The sequence below is a fragment of the Ovis aries genome, chromosome 24, assembly GCF_016772045.2.
Source record: "Ovis aries strain OAR_USU_Benz2616 breed Rambouillet chromosome 24, ARS-UI_Ramb_v3.0, whole genome shotgun sequence".
NCBI classification, from domain to species: domain Eukaryota; kingdom Metazoa; phylum Chordata; class Mammalia; order Artiodactyla; family Bovidae; genus Ovis; species Ovis aries.
The window spans coordinates 33,244,580-33,261,509 of NC_056077.1; the positions used below are offsets into that span (position 1 = coordinate 33,244,580).

Genomic DNA, 16,930 nt, shown 5'->3' on the forward strand with positions numbered 1-16,930 from the left:
TCACTAACACAGGCGGCGGAAGGCTTGCTCCTTAGATGGTTCCTGGGCTCCACATGAGCAAGGCAGGGTGACCCCAGACATTTTTAAACAAGCCTGTGGTGCTGAAACTAGGGCCCATCTGAGCACTGCAGGTAAGGCCATTTGCTAAGGCGGTCACCTTGCCAGGAGAGGCTGTACCGAGAGACCCCCGACTGTGGGTAAGCAGAGTCAACGGGTGTGTGAAAACCTCCAGGAGACACAGTGAGTTAATAAAACAGCTTCTTCCACCTCCATGCTCTTCTGCTCACAGACACAGCTTCAACTGAGAGTCAACATTTCTTAAAGGAACCTGTAAGCTGTTCAGAGGCAGGATGGAACCAGATGGCATCTTAATACCTAAGTCAGCAGGAGGAGGATGCCACAGATTCTGAGCTGTGGTCCACAATGCAGAGACTCATACATTTTTAGCTGTAAGAAACTTAAAAAATCCCCAAACATACGTGTATGCATAGATACAGGATTTTCATACTGGAGATATATATACTTATACTGCGTAGGAAAGTCCATCTCCTTCCAAGTCTGTGCGCCCAGAAAATTTCTGTTGAAGGGTTATGTGTACAAGTGTAATCCCTTTGAAAAAGCAGCCTCTGGATGACTATGAATTCCCGGTGATGGGCATGGGAAGTGTGGGTGGTGGCAGCCAGATGGGGCACACCGGAAAGTAACCCCAGGGGTCTACTGGAGCAGCTGACTCCCCCGGGTGGCCGGCTGCTAAGTTTGTCAACAAATCGGTTTGGCTTTCCTTGAGGTCACACGGGTAAGGGTCACGGAGAGGCAGAAGGTGATGTGGAGAGACAGAAAGGACCTGGAGCCAGAGTTTTATGTGGGAGGGGCTCATGGACAGGCTCCATCCTGGGAGGGATTGACCTCAAACATCGCATGCCGTTGGCAGGTCACGAACAGACAGGTGGGGGCTCCAGCCCCAGCTCAGACCAGAGACACACCGGTCTCAGACTCACCCCCGGCAGGGGTGTCCTGATGAGGCACGGACCCACTGGACAGCGGCGACATGACCTCACCTCACAATCCACCTACCGCCGAGCCGCCCCAGGTTTCCCAACAGTCATGAAAACACCTTAGAAAGAAATGAATTAGTGTGTGAAAGGCATGGATGGATTTTATTTATTACCCTATATCTACAATTTAATTTGAGGTAAAATATAAGCAACACATAAAAATGCCTATTTCTGCTACCATGTAATATAATTCTCCATTGTGAATATTGTGATAAAGCTAATGAAAACTCTATGCCATCACATACTCTAGCTTTTCGTATAGCTGGTATTTTACATCTCTTACTGTTGGTGAAATCTCAACACACGTAAGATTCTCCTACAAATGGCGCAGAATGTCAGAGGGTGCCTGGTCAACTGACTGACCCCTCACTGCCCACACTGGGCCTCAGTGTCACCGGTTCAACCGCAGAGTAATGAAGGCAACGAAACCCCCCCCTCCCTAAGTTCTGAGCCGAGCTGGGGTGGTGTTCCAAAGAATTCCACACCACGACTGGGCTCATGGCAGTGAGGCTCTAGTGTCGTTCAGCTCGCCCCAACACTCATACCTGACCTCAAACTTCTGGTACGCCATGCATTTTATTTGGATGAAAAGTAAATGTGGATGGAAGAGGTTCTCTGTGTTCCATCTATAAGCTACACGCGGAGATTACCGACCTCTTACTGGCTGTTAGCTGATCCTGATGGTTGTGTTTTAATGATGATAAAAAACATATGAACCATGATAGAGAGCTTAGGAAAAGGTTTAGTCAAATATACAGATACTAACTGTTCACTCAGTCATTAAGGAGAGCCGTGAACAAAAGGATCATTTAAATGATTTTCTCCAATAGAAAAACTAAAGAGCTGAACTATATCACAGGGGTTTTCTTCACTGCCGAAGCTGAGATGTTCCAGTAGGAGATATCTTCACTTGATTGAAAAACAAACACCATCGCTGAAGGCTCTGCTGAATATGTAAAAAATCTGATGAGCTCCACCCCTGTTATTTTCCCTGTCGTTTTTTCCAGCACTGCTGTAAAATCCTTATAATACATTCCCAAGGAAACCAGCCATTCCAAATCTACAGTCACTCTGCTCTTTAATTCAATTCACAGAACTGCTGAAAAAGTAGACATTTCTATCTAAAAGTAGAAAAAAAGGTTTGTATAGAAGGTATTTCTGTTATACAAGTATATTACACAGCCTGGGGCAGTAACAGGTCCGAAAAGCTCTTCTCACCCACTGATACTTTAAGCTAAAACAGGAGAGAAAACAGACAAGTGAGAAAACAGGTTAATCTGATTATAGGAATTTATGATTTTCACTAATATCACAACTTAATTACCACATCAGTCCACGGACTGGAGGTACATGGCCCATTCCATGATCAAAGAAGTCTCCATATAAAAAAAAACAGAGGGTCAGCTACAGGTGAGAGATAACTGTACCCTCTAACTATCATGAAAACAGTCAATGCTGGGGCTGAGTGAGGTTCAGCTCGACATGAACACCAAGTCTCACTGACTGATGGTCTAGGAACGCCCCTCCTGGAAAGGTTTAAGGTGTTTGGAATGACTGGATCAGGCCAAATCATACCAGGATACACAATGGTTGTGCAGCTCAGCCAGACTCTGCAAATACTGTTATAGGGATTAGGGGAGAGTCAGCCTGGTGACATTGACTCGCAGTGCATCCAATGGCAAGGACAAGAATTAACCTACAGATCAGAAACAAAACACTTTGGAGGCCAAGTGCTTTAACATCTTTGCCTGATAGACATGCATTGATCCAAGGAAACTCTCCATGCTTGAGCCCGCTAGCTCAGACCACCCAGTACGCTTACACTTGGTCCTCACGTGCCCCGAAGGTGGGCCCACCGTTTATGGCTGAAGCAGGGAAAACACTTCAGCTTACTGATATGCAGGGAGGCTCTCCCAGACACTACATGGTGTCCTGGACAGAGAAGCTGATTTACCCTGGGAAGGAAGAGTTCTACCACGTAGGGTCTGGTTCTTGCTTGATTTGGGAGTTTCCATCAGTCTCCTTTATTTCTATCAAGAAAAACAAAAGGGAACCGATTAACTGCACTATGAATACAGATTTACTTGATTATACAGCTACTCATACCAAACTGTTCATTACAACTTGACAGGATACTAAAACCAGTAGCAACTAGAGACTCTTCTCCAGCAGTCAAGTTCTGAATTTTGTTACTTAGATTTTCAAGGTCACAAACGCCTTATTAATTATGCATGTAAAGGACCCACACTAGCTGAATCTAGGTTACAAAGCATTCATTCAACAATTTCAGAATTCATTAAGGGTCATTTGGGGAAAATGGAAGAAAAGAACCTGAAAGTCATCTCTAAATACAATGCTTCTGGGCATAAACTACAAACCCACTTGACCCAGAAACCAAGGAACAAAACCACCACGTGTTTCCAGGTGAAGAGCTTCTAAACTACAATTAATTCTTTGTCTTTGGCACTTCAATTTTTGACAACCAGGCTACCCTTTTTACCTTCAGTTGCAGGAACCTCCAATTGGGTTGGCTCAGCTGATTCTGAAGAGAAACACACGAAGATTTTATTAATACACTAATCAAAAGTCGCCTTCAGTTATGTAAAAAGCCTAGAGGGAGGAAGCTCTCTAGACATACACAAAGCCCCCATCTAGGATGAAACAATAGCTACAAATTTGGGGAATTAAAAGCAGGGTTACTCAACTGGACTGTTAAAAATCTGCTTTCCTGAAAACCTGCTATCTTACACAATCAATAACAATCTTAACACAGGTCCAGCAGGAAAGTAGGAGGTTCTTTATGTCTTTTCCCCCTTCCTTCTGCAGGATCCCTTTTAATGAAAGTCTTTCATTACTTTCAGTGAATCACACAGCAGGCCTAAACAAACACTTGCTTCCAAGGAATTTCGAGCCAAAAGTCTGGCTTACAGCAACCATTAGAAATGAAGGGCATAAGGCACCAAGTTAAGACAACCTTCTCATCACACAACCACACTCAACGCCACTGGTCTCAGGTTCCTGAGCTTGAGCTTGAGCTTGACATGGGGAGGTGGAGCCAACGGCATGCGGTCCAGTTCTCAGTGATGACCTATGTGCGACCCACACAGGCTTTCAGACAAAGGAGTCAAAGAAACCAAATCTGCGTGTGCTCGAGTGTGTGCATACACGTGGACATGTGTGCTGTGGAATTAACTTTCCTTAGAGTTGGGTACACATTAGCACGTGAGGCCACACCATTGATGTGATCCGGTCTACTGCGTCAGCAGGAATATTTCCATGTTTCACCCTGCTTAATTTACCTTGGATCACTGGGCCTTCTGACTCATTCTGATCAACCAACTCTGAAAAGAAAGCAGATTCATTTAAGTAATAATGACACACTGCTACATTTGAAAAGCATTTTTGCACATTCTCTAACCTGATGCTCCAACTCTGCTATAAGAGACACTATTCTCCTTATGAGAAGGAAGGAACAAAGATTAGAAGTTGGGGTAGGTCCCATCCAAGTAACTAACTCACGGTAATTAACATAAAATTCTGTAAATTATTACCACACAAGGAAAAGAACAAAACTGAACACTTTACACATACGGGAGAGGGGCAAGGAGTCATAAAACACAATGTCTTTTGAAATTAAAAGTTACATAAGAGAGATGAATTGTAATCAAAAAAGTTTTCCAAAAAACAAGACAAAACAAAAACCCCACACCGTATCATGGGGTTGGACGTTTAAAGATCTCTGGTGTTAATTAAAGCTGAACGCCGAAGATAACTGAAAAATCTATGAAGCGAGATTTCTTTCATTCGTTACTGACACCCCCAGACACTGACACACTTGGCCAAGATGGAGGGAATAATAAAAACAGAATCTATTGAGAAAGAACTAGTGGCTTGGGGGGACAAGCAAACAAATACATTTTAGGATAAAATGAGACTCAAAACTGGGAAGCAGAAGAGACAAGACCAAATCCGTGACGCTAAAGGCAAGGCAGACAAAGAGCATCGACCGCGTGAAGCCCACGGGGCAGCGGGACAGGCCCAACAGCCGCGTGGCTCTCAGCTCAGGCGGGGAACCGACAACTCACAGGGCTCAGCTGCGCAGCGGTCACTGAAAACTCCTGAACACTTTCCCAGCAAATACAGAACAGAATGCTCAATATAGATGGATGTTAAAGAGCCGAGACGATACCAGCTGGAAAAATGACTAAAATGCTAATGGTGTATCAATTAAGGATAACTGTCACTTTGGAAAATTTTTAACAAGAAAGGTAATAGAAGAACATAAAACATATTAGCATACTTGTTTCACACCAAAAACACACACACAAAAAACCTGTTTAAAATGACAGGAATATCAGGGAACTGGAAAAACACTTACACTTGTTTGTGCAAGATTATCTGAGAGCCCAGTGACTGCCAGACACAATGCCTCAATATTAACAGAAGCCGCCAAATTACGTTAGAAGACTTGCCTTTTCTAGCCCGGTAATCAGAAAATAATAGTGACGGTAGTAACGGTGAAAACAGGAATAGATATAGATTGTGCTTACTGAACACATACTGTAGATCAGGAGTCAACAAGCCTCATCACAAAGAGGCAATGAGTAAATATTTTAGGCTTTGCAGGCTGCTCTGCTGTGATTTCTTGCTGTAATTTCTTAAGTCAGACATAAGCACATGGGCCCAGCAGTGCTGTATTAGAACTTCATATTCACACAGTAAGGAGCTTGCTAGGCACTGTGTTAGAGGCTTGACATACAATGTGTCATTTAAAATGCTCTAAAACGGCCAAAATGGGTGCAAGTATCATTTCTATTTGATTATACAAGTAAGTAAACCGATTTTAAAAAGCGAAGCAACTTGCCCAGTATCACATCCACAAAGTGACCCGTGGTGCTTTATACTGAGGGCTAAAACGACGACTCTGAATGATTACTGCTGGATTACGTCTCTAACTGTACACGCAGACCTGCATAAACCCACCCATCCCCTTTTCTCACATCCCAGAGAAGAAAAAAAAAAAAAAAGACATCCAGAAATACTCACGGTTATTAATCACAAGTCCTGGAAATGGTCTGAAGAGAGAACAGATGGTACAAGTGTATTTTTTACTCTACAAGAATTTACATGTATATTTTTACTCAACTAACATTTAGCCCATGTTACTTATGTGCTAGAAACACAAAAGCTGTGCACTATCATTTAATCTTCTACTTTGAAACCTACAGACAGGCAAGTAACCATTAAAAAACGCTACACCAAAGATAGTGGGGGGAAAATAGGAACAAAGTAAGGGAAATAGATGGAGTAATTTTAGTAAAATGAGAAAAGGCTTTGGGAGAGTACTGTATTGGCTATTTCTGAGTGTCGGTCCTAAGCAGACAGTGGGAATTGGACAATGAATGGGTATATCTAACCACAGCTAAGCTCTGGGGAGGAGGAAGAGTGAAGGGGAAGGAGGGGAAGGACGACCAGGCAGAGGAGCATGGAGACGTATTCATGACCACATGTGAATGAAACAACCAGTGGGAACTTGCTGTATGACTCAGGGAGCTCAGGGGCTCTGGGACAACCTAGAGGGGTGGGATGGGGGGTGCACGTGGGAGGGGACACATGTATACCTATGGCAGATCCATGCTGATGTATGGCAGAAACCAACCCCATACTGTAAAGCAACTATCCTTCAATTAAAAATGAATACACTGAAAAAAAAAACAACCACGACTATGTTTTCCACACACACACACACATACAAATAAATAAATAATAGGAAATTAGAGTAATTTTAGTGAAATGAGAAGAAGCTTTGGGAGGATAAGACATTAACTATTTCTGAGTGTTGGTCCTAAGCTGACAGCGGGAACCTGAAGTTTGGGGGAGGTGGAAGAGAAGCGGGAAGGGCCCTGGGAATTTCTACTTGGGTGATGGCAAAGGGGACGTGTGTGGCACTTACTGTGACAAGCACATATCCACAAATGGAATCTGCACAGTGCTGTGAGTGTGCAGGTGTGGCAACCATTCCTACTCTGTGGATAAGCAGCTCACACGCTTAAAGGGAACAACTACCATCTCACTGGACAGACAAGGAAACAGAAGTGGCTTAGCATTGGATCCTTGGTCTGACCTGAAGCCCAGGAAGATGCCTCACAGGCAAGGGCTGGCAACATTTTCCTGTACAGGGCCAGACATAAATATTTCCAGAGCACAGTGTCTCTGTTCCAGCTACTTAATTTTATCACTGCATTATGAAGGCAGCCACAGACAATATGTAAACAAGCAGGAGTGACTGGGTTTTAACAATACATAAAAATAATAACACGTGGCGGGCTGGAGCTGGTCCACAGGTCACGGTGTGCTAACAACACCTTGCCTTAAAACCAGAGAATGAAGAGTCAGCACAGGCACAAAAGAGCCTCACTGTAACTGAAGGACTGTATTAGTTCATTTCATCGCACAGTAAACTTACTACAGAGGATCGCATTTTGGACGATGACTCGGCCTCAGTCATCTGCAGGTTCATTCCTATGACCAAGCAAGTCACTCTCACGTACCTAATGACTGTGAATTTAATGAACTCAGCAGAATCTAAGATCCTTCTCATGGAGCTGATTTCCAGATAGCTGGGGGCTTTGAATGACACTCCGGGGGGCATGCCATCAACCACCACACAGCCAGGGTTAATTGTGATTTTCCTGTAGGGAACCTTCACGGGGAAACCCATCCCAATGGCTTCACCTATAGTGAGACAAATGGCATAAAAGCAGAGTCCACCTTAGTGAGGGTTTACAGAAGCACAGATGACAACTACCTGAGCATAATTCAGTTTTAAGATCTAACTGAGTCCTGGCTTATTGCAAGCTGTATTAGGCAAATGCCTGCATCCATGCTCAGTCATGTCTGACTCTTTGCAACCCTACGGACTATAGGAGTCACCAGGCTCCTCTGTTCATGGGATTTCCCAGGCAAGAATATTGAAGTGGGCGGCCATTTCCACCTCCAGGGGATCTTCCCAACCCGGAAATGGAATCTGCGTCTCCTGATTGGCAGGCAGATGCTGAGACACCTGGAAAGCCATGCACAAATGCAAAGCTTACCAAATTTCCGACTGAAGAGGTCATTAACTTGCTCTCTTAGCTGTCGAGCTTTTTCAACCTTTGATAGTCTTTCATTATCATCGTCTGAAAAGGTTAAGAGAAAGCTGTAACTTAACAATGCCATTTTAAGACCAGACACATTTTTAGGTGCTCTATGTAATGTTATGTTATGGGAATGTTTTTTAAAAAAGCAATCAAGATTGAAATGATTTAACCAAACAATTTAATAACAGCGCTAAACTGAAAATGCAACAACATCATTCCAGTTATAAAGAGTTTTGTTTGCCGTTTCATAAAATTTTTTTAAACACACTAGGCATCTGGGTAGCATACAGGTTTTAGCTCATGTTGAATCTAGTAATTGCCAAGCACTGTTTATAGAGATAAACTGACATGGTGATGTATTTGGTCAATAATTTCTGCAGGGGCTAGGGGAACAACAAGCAATGTGCAGCATATTCAATCTCCATGAAGCCCGACCAAGCTGTAATTGAGGCAGAGAGACCATACCTGGAATTGTCACCTGAATGATGTTAAGGTCTTCAACACCTGACGCAGTAGTATTAACACTGGGTGATGAATTGATTTTTCCTGAAAACGGAAACCTCAGATTAAAGCACGCACAAAACGTACTTAAATCTTCCCTAACGCTTACAATACAGACTATAAAAGACCATATTTTAAGCCAGCTTTGTTCCTCATGACATGTTTTCTTGTTCTGTGACACTGGGCTTCCTGAAAGATGTTTTTCATTTTTTGTCTTCCTCATGCTGCTTTGAAGAGCATCAGACATGTAGAGATCTTTAAGTTACTAAAAAACTTAAAAACCATAAACTAGACACAACCCCAATTTTGAATGTACTTTCCAGGTTTTATTTCAACAGCTACTCTTGCAATAATGTTTAAAACTGCTGCTGCAAAGTAAGTCTCTGACAAAGTGTTTTCTGTAGCAAAATGCTTACTAGGAGGGCTCTTAGATGAGGAGGTGCTTTCCTTAATTGCAGTCTCAAACATTTCTGGCCTAAAAACAAGAGAAAAAGCATGTGTGTTAGTATTCCATAGTAAAACACTAAAAATTAAACAAGTAAGACACTGAAAAAGCTAGTAACTTTATATACATACACATTCTTAGCAGGAACAGAAATAACATGGATATCTAAAGGAACACACACAAAAAGACTAGCTGTCATTGTGATTTTAACATCCACCAAGCCCTATTTAGTTTAAATAGCTTCTTCCTATGGTTTCAGTATATCCTGGAAAGAGGCAATGCTAGACTTGAGAAGGAAACACAAGAGCCCCGCATGCAAGCAGCATGGAAATATAAAGACAGGCTGTGAAAAGTCAAGCACCAAGAGTCCAAGAGTCTGTCTCTCTTGGGTCTTCCCTGGAGGGACTGGTTAAGACTTCAATAACAGGCTTCCAATAAAGGAATGTAGGTTTGATCCCTGGGTAAGGAACTAAGATCCCACATGCCTCAGGGCAAGGCCAAAAAGTAAAAATTAAACAGTCTGTCTCTCTGAGGAAGCAGAGGCAGGGTCTTAGCCTCTAGAGACCTGGCTGAAAGTACAGAGGGTGGCCATTAATAAATAAATAAATCCTAAAATTCCTTTCAACTAATTTTGAACAATTCCTGGACACTGACACATATTTTATTAACTCCAGTTACTTTCATCTGCTTCAGCTGTGCTGGCATAATTCACAGATCCCAAGCAAACAGAAGAGAGATTTAAACTATTCTGTAAATTGGAGAAATAAAAAAGCTTTAGAACACTGAACCTCCACTTAAGGTTCCAGCCGTATCAACCAGTAAAAATATAGACTATAAGGAGATTTCGCAAAATCAAGTTGTCATCCCTCTGGTAAGTCTCAGCCCTCCTTCCCTCTTTTGACCACTTACAAAAATTTTTAAATATATATAAAAGTATAGCTCAAAGAGCTTCTGACTCTAGGGCCCCAAAGCTGAATCCACATGCCGTCTCCCAGAGTCAAACTGTACCAACTCAGGGGGCAAGCTCGTTTCATCTTATTTCCTTACTTTTTAATTATGAACTTAATTTTGGCTTTGTTTCTGAGTATCTTCTCCAGCCTTGGAATGCCAAAAGTAGACGGTCGTCGGAATGGCACACCCTCGGGTAAGCCTTCCACATAAAAGTCTTCTGGGAAAGACTCAAATAACGCAAACGGCACTTTCACAGCTTGTTTAAGGCCAAGAGCTTCACCTAAAAAAAAACAAAACACACTTATCGTTTCTCATATACATAATTTTTTGAAAAATTAAACCTTAAAAAAAAAAAGCATTCAAACTACATTTTGCAACTACTAAAACTATTCTTTAAAAGAATCACATGAATTTTAATTTTAGAAAAATGTCTTCAATTTCTTGAAGAAATGTGGGAAAAACAATCAAATTCATGCCTGCAAAGCCCACAAACATCTGATGATAAGTTAAATGTTGAACATTTTTACACTGATCACATTTTTCTGTTTTATAAAAAAGCTATCTCATATTTTAATAACAATAATACTTCAAAATAAACTTACCACATTTTTCATTGAAAAGATTTTCAACTTTCTGTTTTAGGTCTGTGATTTTGGCATTCCAGGCCTCTGCATGAAAAAGAAAAAAACGCAGAAAGGTTAGGAACTTCTTCATCTTTTATTGTGCATCTTTACTCAGCGCAAAATAAAAAAATACATAGGTTTTTAACACAGTCATGTCTTGGTAACTATTCTAATCCTGATGCATTATTTAACTGTTCTATTATATTACTGGGGTTCCCTGGTGGCTCAGATGGTAAAGAGTCTGTCTGCAATGCTGGAGACCCGGAAAGGTCCATGGACGGAGGAGCCTGATGGGCTACAGCCCATGGGGCCACAAACAGTCAGACGCAACTGAACAACTAACTTAGTATATTACTAATATGTCAGCTACAAATTAACGAAATAAACAAAGACCAAAATACCGCCCCCCCAACAATTATAGTATCTACTCTGCAGACACAGCTCTACCCTTTAGACGATCTGTATTTATCATCTTAAAAATCACCCTATGGAACCAGAAATAACGTTATCCCCATCTACAGCCAAGGAAACGGAGGCACAGAGAGGTTAAGCAGCTTGCTCAAGGTCATGGAATCATAAGTACTAGTGCCAGATTTGAACTCAATCTGGCTCTGTAGTCTTCGCATTTAAAAAACAGTGCAGCTACTAAAATACAGTATTTTACTAATTCCTTTTATTTGAAGTAATGAAATAAAGAAAAATGAAGTATATATTTACCAAAGGAAAACTCTCTCCCTCGAGGCTTGAAGGGAACATTAGAACCATTCGTCTGGGTAGGGGTTCGAACGGCTGAGGTTTGAGGATTGCTGTTATTAGGGCCTAAAGAAGAATAAAAAACAAAAACAAAAAACATAGTCAGCACACACAATCAAGCACCTGCTAGTGACTTCTGTACAACCTGCTCTTGAAGGCCAACCTGCGCTGGGAAAGTTGAGTCCAGTGAGGACATAAGCAGTCTGCAAAGGAAAAGGCCACTGCTGTGAGTTCTACAGACCTCTGTCCGTTTTTCTACTTCCATCCCTACAACGAGGCATTCCCCCCACCCCGAACGTATCTAGCTTTCTGGCTGGTATGAGGAACTTTCAGTTCACTTCATGACTCATCACAGCCTTTTGAAGACACTGCTCACTTATGTTTGCCTTTAGGTTTTTCTGTTAGCCTCTGAACATAAACACAACTTTAGATACAAGTCTATCATCTACACTGTGAAGCTCTCCTTTGGATTCTCTAGCTATTTGTGACATATCTTTTCTTTGAATTCTAAGAAAAACACAGAAACAATGCTATGGGTTCTGAGTTGTCTCCCACTAAAAGCCTGACTATGGCCTCAGAATTCAATAAAATATGAAGACTCAACATTCTAATCTTTAATTACTTCAAGCTAATGAATAAAACCAAAGCTTTTTTAAATGGCATAGTGATAAAAGCAAGGTATTTCTGGAGAAGCTTGATCTCTCCACCCCATCACCCTGAAGGCAGGTCAAAAGAGCTTTTCATTAACCCACCACTGTCCTTGTACATGAATACTCAGAGTGGCATTACTCATAAATAGCCAAAAAGCAGTACAACCCAGATGTCCATCAGGTGACGAATAAATAAACAAAATGCGGTACACATCCACACAATGGAATATTGCTCAGCAATAAAAAGGAACAGACACGCATCAGGATGGATATTATCTAAAAGCAGAAAATAACAAGTAGTGGCGAGGCTGAGGAGAAATTTCCTCTACTTGAAACTGTTGATTAAAAACATTAGAACTCTAGACTTACCACAGGTTAGCTTTCCACACCTGAAACAAGTTTTGTGAAGGCCCGTTTCCCTAAAAATGTCAACACTAGAGTGAAGAGGCAACAGCTGTAATCAGTGAACTGGACTGTGGACAGAAACGGGCCGCAGAGCAATCTCACCTTCCACAGTGACCTCAATTTCAGGAACTTTCGAATTACTCCCGGGGCTTCGTGGCCTTTTCGGGGACTGCAAAGCTGTAAAGTAAGCATATACCATTTCTTTTGGATATTGTAAAAAATCCATAAGGAAGTGCTCTATAAAAGCAGAGTACTGAAATTGAGTTTGGCTCTTTTCACAGAAACCTGAAGAGTTAAACTGATGGTGTAATACTCCACATGAGTCTCAACAAAGCTGTGGACACATGAATGAAAGATGACTGCAATATGAAACTGCCAATGAAATGTTTACTTTGGGGGGGGACAGGCATTAAATATCTTAAAAAGCTCAAAAACAAATCAAAAGCCACCCCCCACACAAATTTCTGCCACACCAAAGTGTCATAAAGGTATACATAATCTCTTACCTTTAGTGTTAATTTTACTAGCCATTCCAGGAGGCAAGTAGGAAATAACTAGTTCAGGTCTAGAGAGAAAACCAAGAAATGTTACAGTGGCCAGTATAATATCGGTCTTCATAGCTAGTAAAACTTGTGATGACCAATTTTTTAATGAAGGTGACCACAAAATAACTCTGTAAGGCAAAAATAATCTCTATCATTGTGCACACAAAAAAATTCACTTTTCCTTCCCACAGCTAGCTGCTAAAAGATTTTAGGAAGAGTAAATGACTTCTTTCATGATAGCTCAGCTGGTAAAGAATATGCCTGTAATGCAGGAGACCCCAGTGTGATTCCTGGGTTGGGAAGATCCCCTAGAGGAGGGAAAGGCTACTCACTCCAGTGTTCTGGCCTGGAGAATTCCATGGACTGTACAGTCCATGGTGTGGCAAAGGGTCGGACACGACTGAGCAACGTTCACTTTCATGAAAATGAATACTAACAGGTTTAGTTTCTTCAGCTCCTGAAATTCTGGAGACATATAAACGAGAAACTTGACTGTTGAAATTCAGTTGCCCATAAGATTAACCAGGAATAAAAGAGCACATTAAAAATCAGCACTTTCTTTCTTTCTTCAAGTATCTATGGATAAGATTCTTACAGCATCATAGCATCTCTCAGCAAATGTCAGGACCACCACTGTGGGGCAAGTACAGCTCTCCTTGTACATATGAAGAAAATCAAGGGGGGAAAAAAATCAGTTCAGTTCAGTTCAATTCAGTCGCTCAGTCATGTCTGACTCTTTGCGACCCCATGAATCGCAGCACGCCAGGCCTCCCTGTCCATCACCAACTCCGGAGTTCACTCAGATTCACATCCATCGAGTCAGTGATGCCGCCCAACAATCTCATCCTCGGTTCTCCCCTTCTCCTCCTGCCCCCAATCCCTCCCAGCATCAGAGTCTTTTCCAATGAGTCAACTCTTCGCATGAGGTGGCCAAAGTACTGGAGCTTCAGCTTCAGCATCATTCCTTCCAAAGAAATCCCAGGGCTGATCTCCTTCAGAATGCACTGGTTGGATCTCCTTGCAGCCCAAGGGACTCTCAAGAGTCTTCTCCAACACCACAGTTCAAACGCATTAATTCTTCGGCGCTCAGCCTTCTTCACAGCCCAACTCTCACATCCTTACATGACTACTGGAAAAACGATAGCCTTGACTAGACAGACCTTAGTCGGCAAAGTAATGTCTCTGCTTTTGAATATGCTATCTAGGTTGATCACAGCTTTCCTTCCAAGGAGTAAGCGTCTTTTTATTTCATGGCTGGAGTCACCATCTGCAGTGATTTTGGAGCCCCCAAAAATAAAGTCTGACACTGTTTCCCCAACTATTTCCCATGAAGTGATGGGACTGGATGCCATGATCTTCATTTTCTGAATGTTGAGCTTTAAGCCAACTTTTTCACTCTCCTCTTTCACTTTCATCAAGAGGCTTTTAGTTCCTCTTCACTTTCTGCCATAAGGGTGGTGTCATCTGCATATCTGAGGTTATTAAAAAAAAATCAAGTGCAGGCTAAAGAACAGCCGCAACAGGCAAGGTGAGGTCCCAGGCTCATGCTGCACTTTCTATCATGGACCTCAAAAGCTTAGCCATAACCTGAAGTTAGAGAAGATTTTCATCAGAAATACAACTTAATTGCCTAAATTCCAGAAAGGATTGCAATGGCCAAGAGAACTTACTTTTTAACAACAAACTTGATTTTATTACTTCCACGGACAATCCTTTCCAGTCTTGGAATTCCAAACCAGGTAGGGCTTCGAAAGGGAATTCCTTCTGGCAAGCCTTCTACATAAAGGAACTCGGGGTTTGATTCAAACACCGGGTATGGTACTTTTACCGCCTCTGTGAGTCCAAGAGCTTGAGCTGAAAGTGCAAGAGAACATAACTTAGGAAAGGTAAAATTTTATAGACAATCTTTACTTTTGTCTGACAGCAGTCTCTCTTTATGATTTTATTATACGCATTTTTTTAAACTGTGATACAATGAACATATAACAGTATGTTAGTTTCAAGTGCATGGCCTAATGCCTTGCTATTTGCATATATTCTCAAGTGATCAGCACAGTAAGTGTAGCTGACATCTGTGCATGCTCAAACACATTGGGCCAAAGTTCCCAACAATCCAGCAATTTCCACTTAACATTGTAGGCATCTTACTTAGTACATTGGGGAAAACTGAAGAACAAGCCTAAAAAAACAAAAGGAACCTTTTAACACTTCAAAGGACAGGACCATTAACTATCCCCACAGGACAATCAAAACTGTCTCTGTGCTCTGGGAGGAAATGAACTACAGCCATATGGCAAGTACCTAGCCCTTGAACCCAGCATCTTGTTTAAAAGATAAGAGGGAATTCTTTGGTGGTCCAGAGGCTTTCGCTGCTGAGGGCCTGGGTTTGACCCCTGGTCAAGGAACTAAGATCCCACATGCCGAAGGTAAGCGGTGCACAAGAAGATGCACCTGAGCAGACTGGTCAAGTGTACTGAAGGTTCCTGATCCAGGACACAAACGTTAACACCAGATATTAAGACAATGATGGCAATGTCCTGGGAATACTGGGATCACTCTACTCCTTCCTTCCTTCTCCACGAGACATACCCAATCAACTGAAACACTTGCTGAGCCTTGTCAGAATCCTCAAGACAGCATTCCAGGAAACCATTGTCAACAAATCTACGTTGAAACAGATGATCAAACCCATGTGTCACATGGTGTCAGCCAGGTTACAGGTACAGACAGTGGGTCTGAGGTCCCTCCCAAGACCTCCCACACTCTCCCGCTCTGATACACGAGAAATCGGGAGTCCAGGGGACAGAAGGTTAACTCGCTAGGTTTAAGCAGCCAATGTCAGAGCAGAAAGAAAGTCAAACCCAGTTTCTGAGACCTTCCCTCTTTAGGTCCTGAACTGCTAAAATGTTCATTCAGAACACTGCCTTTCCTTAACATTTTAAAACTAAGACTATGTTTTACTTACCAAATTTCAAATTAAAAATCTCTTCCACTTGCTTCCGTAGCTTGGTAATTCTGACATTCCAATCTTCTTTGACTAGAAAGCAAAAATCAATCTAATTAACCATGTCCCTTATGGGTGCTGACACAAAATCAGATTGGATGCTCTTCTTTCCAGTGATGCCATTTTTTAAAACCTGAGATATAATCAGCATATTACACTGTAACAGTTTCAGGTGTATAGCCAGGGACACTCTTCATACAACTTCTCTTAAGAGCAAAAGCTTCTGTTCATAAGGAAAAGAATGATTTCCTGCACTTGTCAAGAAGTTCAGGAAGATAGAGTTTCAACTTAAGTGCACAATGTAGATAAAGAAGAACCTGTTCAGAAGCATTTAGAATGAATAGTTTTTAAACACTCCTCCTTGGAGGTACATCGAAGAACCCTCTCAGGAGTAGGAGGACCACCTGTATAAGGACCCAGGCCTCCAGTACCAGGCTCAACTAGAGGAGCTTCAATTGTATTCGCTTTTCTAAACTGGCATTCCTTGTTTTATTGAACACATGTATGCCTACAGATTTACACAAAGGAAAACTTCACTCATCACAGCAAGAAATGAATGATAAAGTGATTAGGGAGGTGTCACTGAGCACTATTTACACCTGATTTCCTTACCCTTTATTTGTAAGACAACCATATCCCTTTAAATACAACATAAAAATAAAGAAAAAATAAGCTATTAGAAAAGACAGGTAGGGTTATCACTTGGACAGACTATCGGGGCTTGTTTGGTGGAGGTGAGGATGCAGAGGATAGAGGTGATCTTGGGGACCGTGGAGGATGCTTGGAGGTGTTGGATGAGGGAGGAGGGTGAGACAGAGTTAATTTAGAGAAAAGGGCAGAGAGTGCACGAGTCGTCCCA

General features: G+C 41.9%; 1 protein-coding gene across 21 annotated transcripts in view; it reads right to left on the reverse strand.

The window, feature by feature from the left end:
- Positions 1-1,130: 1,130 nt before the first annotated feature.
- Positions 1,131-16,930, reverse strand: part of GTF2I (general transcription factor IIi) — an 86,304-nt gene continuing 70,504 nt past the window's right edge. For 15 of the 21 annotated variants that reach the window (XM_042240357.1, XM_042240354.1, XM_042240356.1 and 12 more), the window contains 16 exons: positions 16,033-16,104; positions 14,738-14,921; positions 13,029-13,087; positions 12,625-12,699; positions 11,432-11,533; positions 10,694-10,759; positions 10,188-10,371; positions 9,112-9,170; positions 8,660-8,740; positions 8,150-8,233; positions 7,607-7,790; positions 6,102-6,130; positions 4,355-4,396; positions 3,556-3,597; positions 3,010-3,085; positions 1,131-2,289 (listed from right to left, as the gene is read on the reverse strand). In XM_042240357.1, coding sequence (XP_042096291.1) covers positions 3,027-3,085; positions 3,556-3,597; positions 4,355-4,396; positions 6,102-6,130; positions 7,607-7,790; positions 8,150-8,233; positions 8,660-8,740; positions 9,112-9,170; positions 10,188-10,371; positions 10,694-10,759; positions 11,432-11,533; positions 12,625-12,699; positions 13,029-13,087; positions 14,738-14,921; positions 16,033-16,104 — 1,322 coding nt within the window. In that variant the 3' untranslated portion in view covers positions 1,131-2,289; positions 3,010-3,026. Of the gene's footprint in view, positions 3,086-3,555; positions 3,598-4,354; positions 4,397-6,101; positions 6,131-7,606; positions 7,791-8,149; positions 8,234-8,659; positions 8,741-9,111; positions 9,171-10,187; positions 10,372-10,693; positions 10,760-11,431; positions 11,534-12,624; positions 12,700-13,028; positions 13,088-14,737; positions 14,922-16,032; positions 16,105-16,930 lie in introns of all 21 variants that reach the window. The other 6 variants (XR_009598291.1, XR_009598288.1, XR_009598290.1 and 3 more) reach the window with 2 other exon arrangements.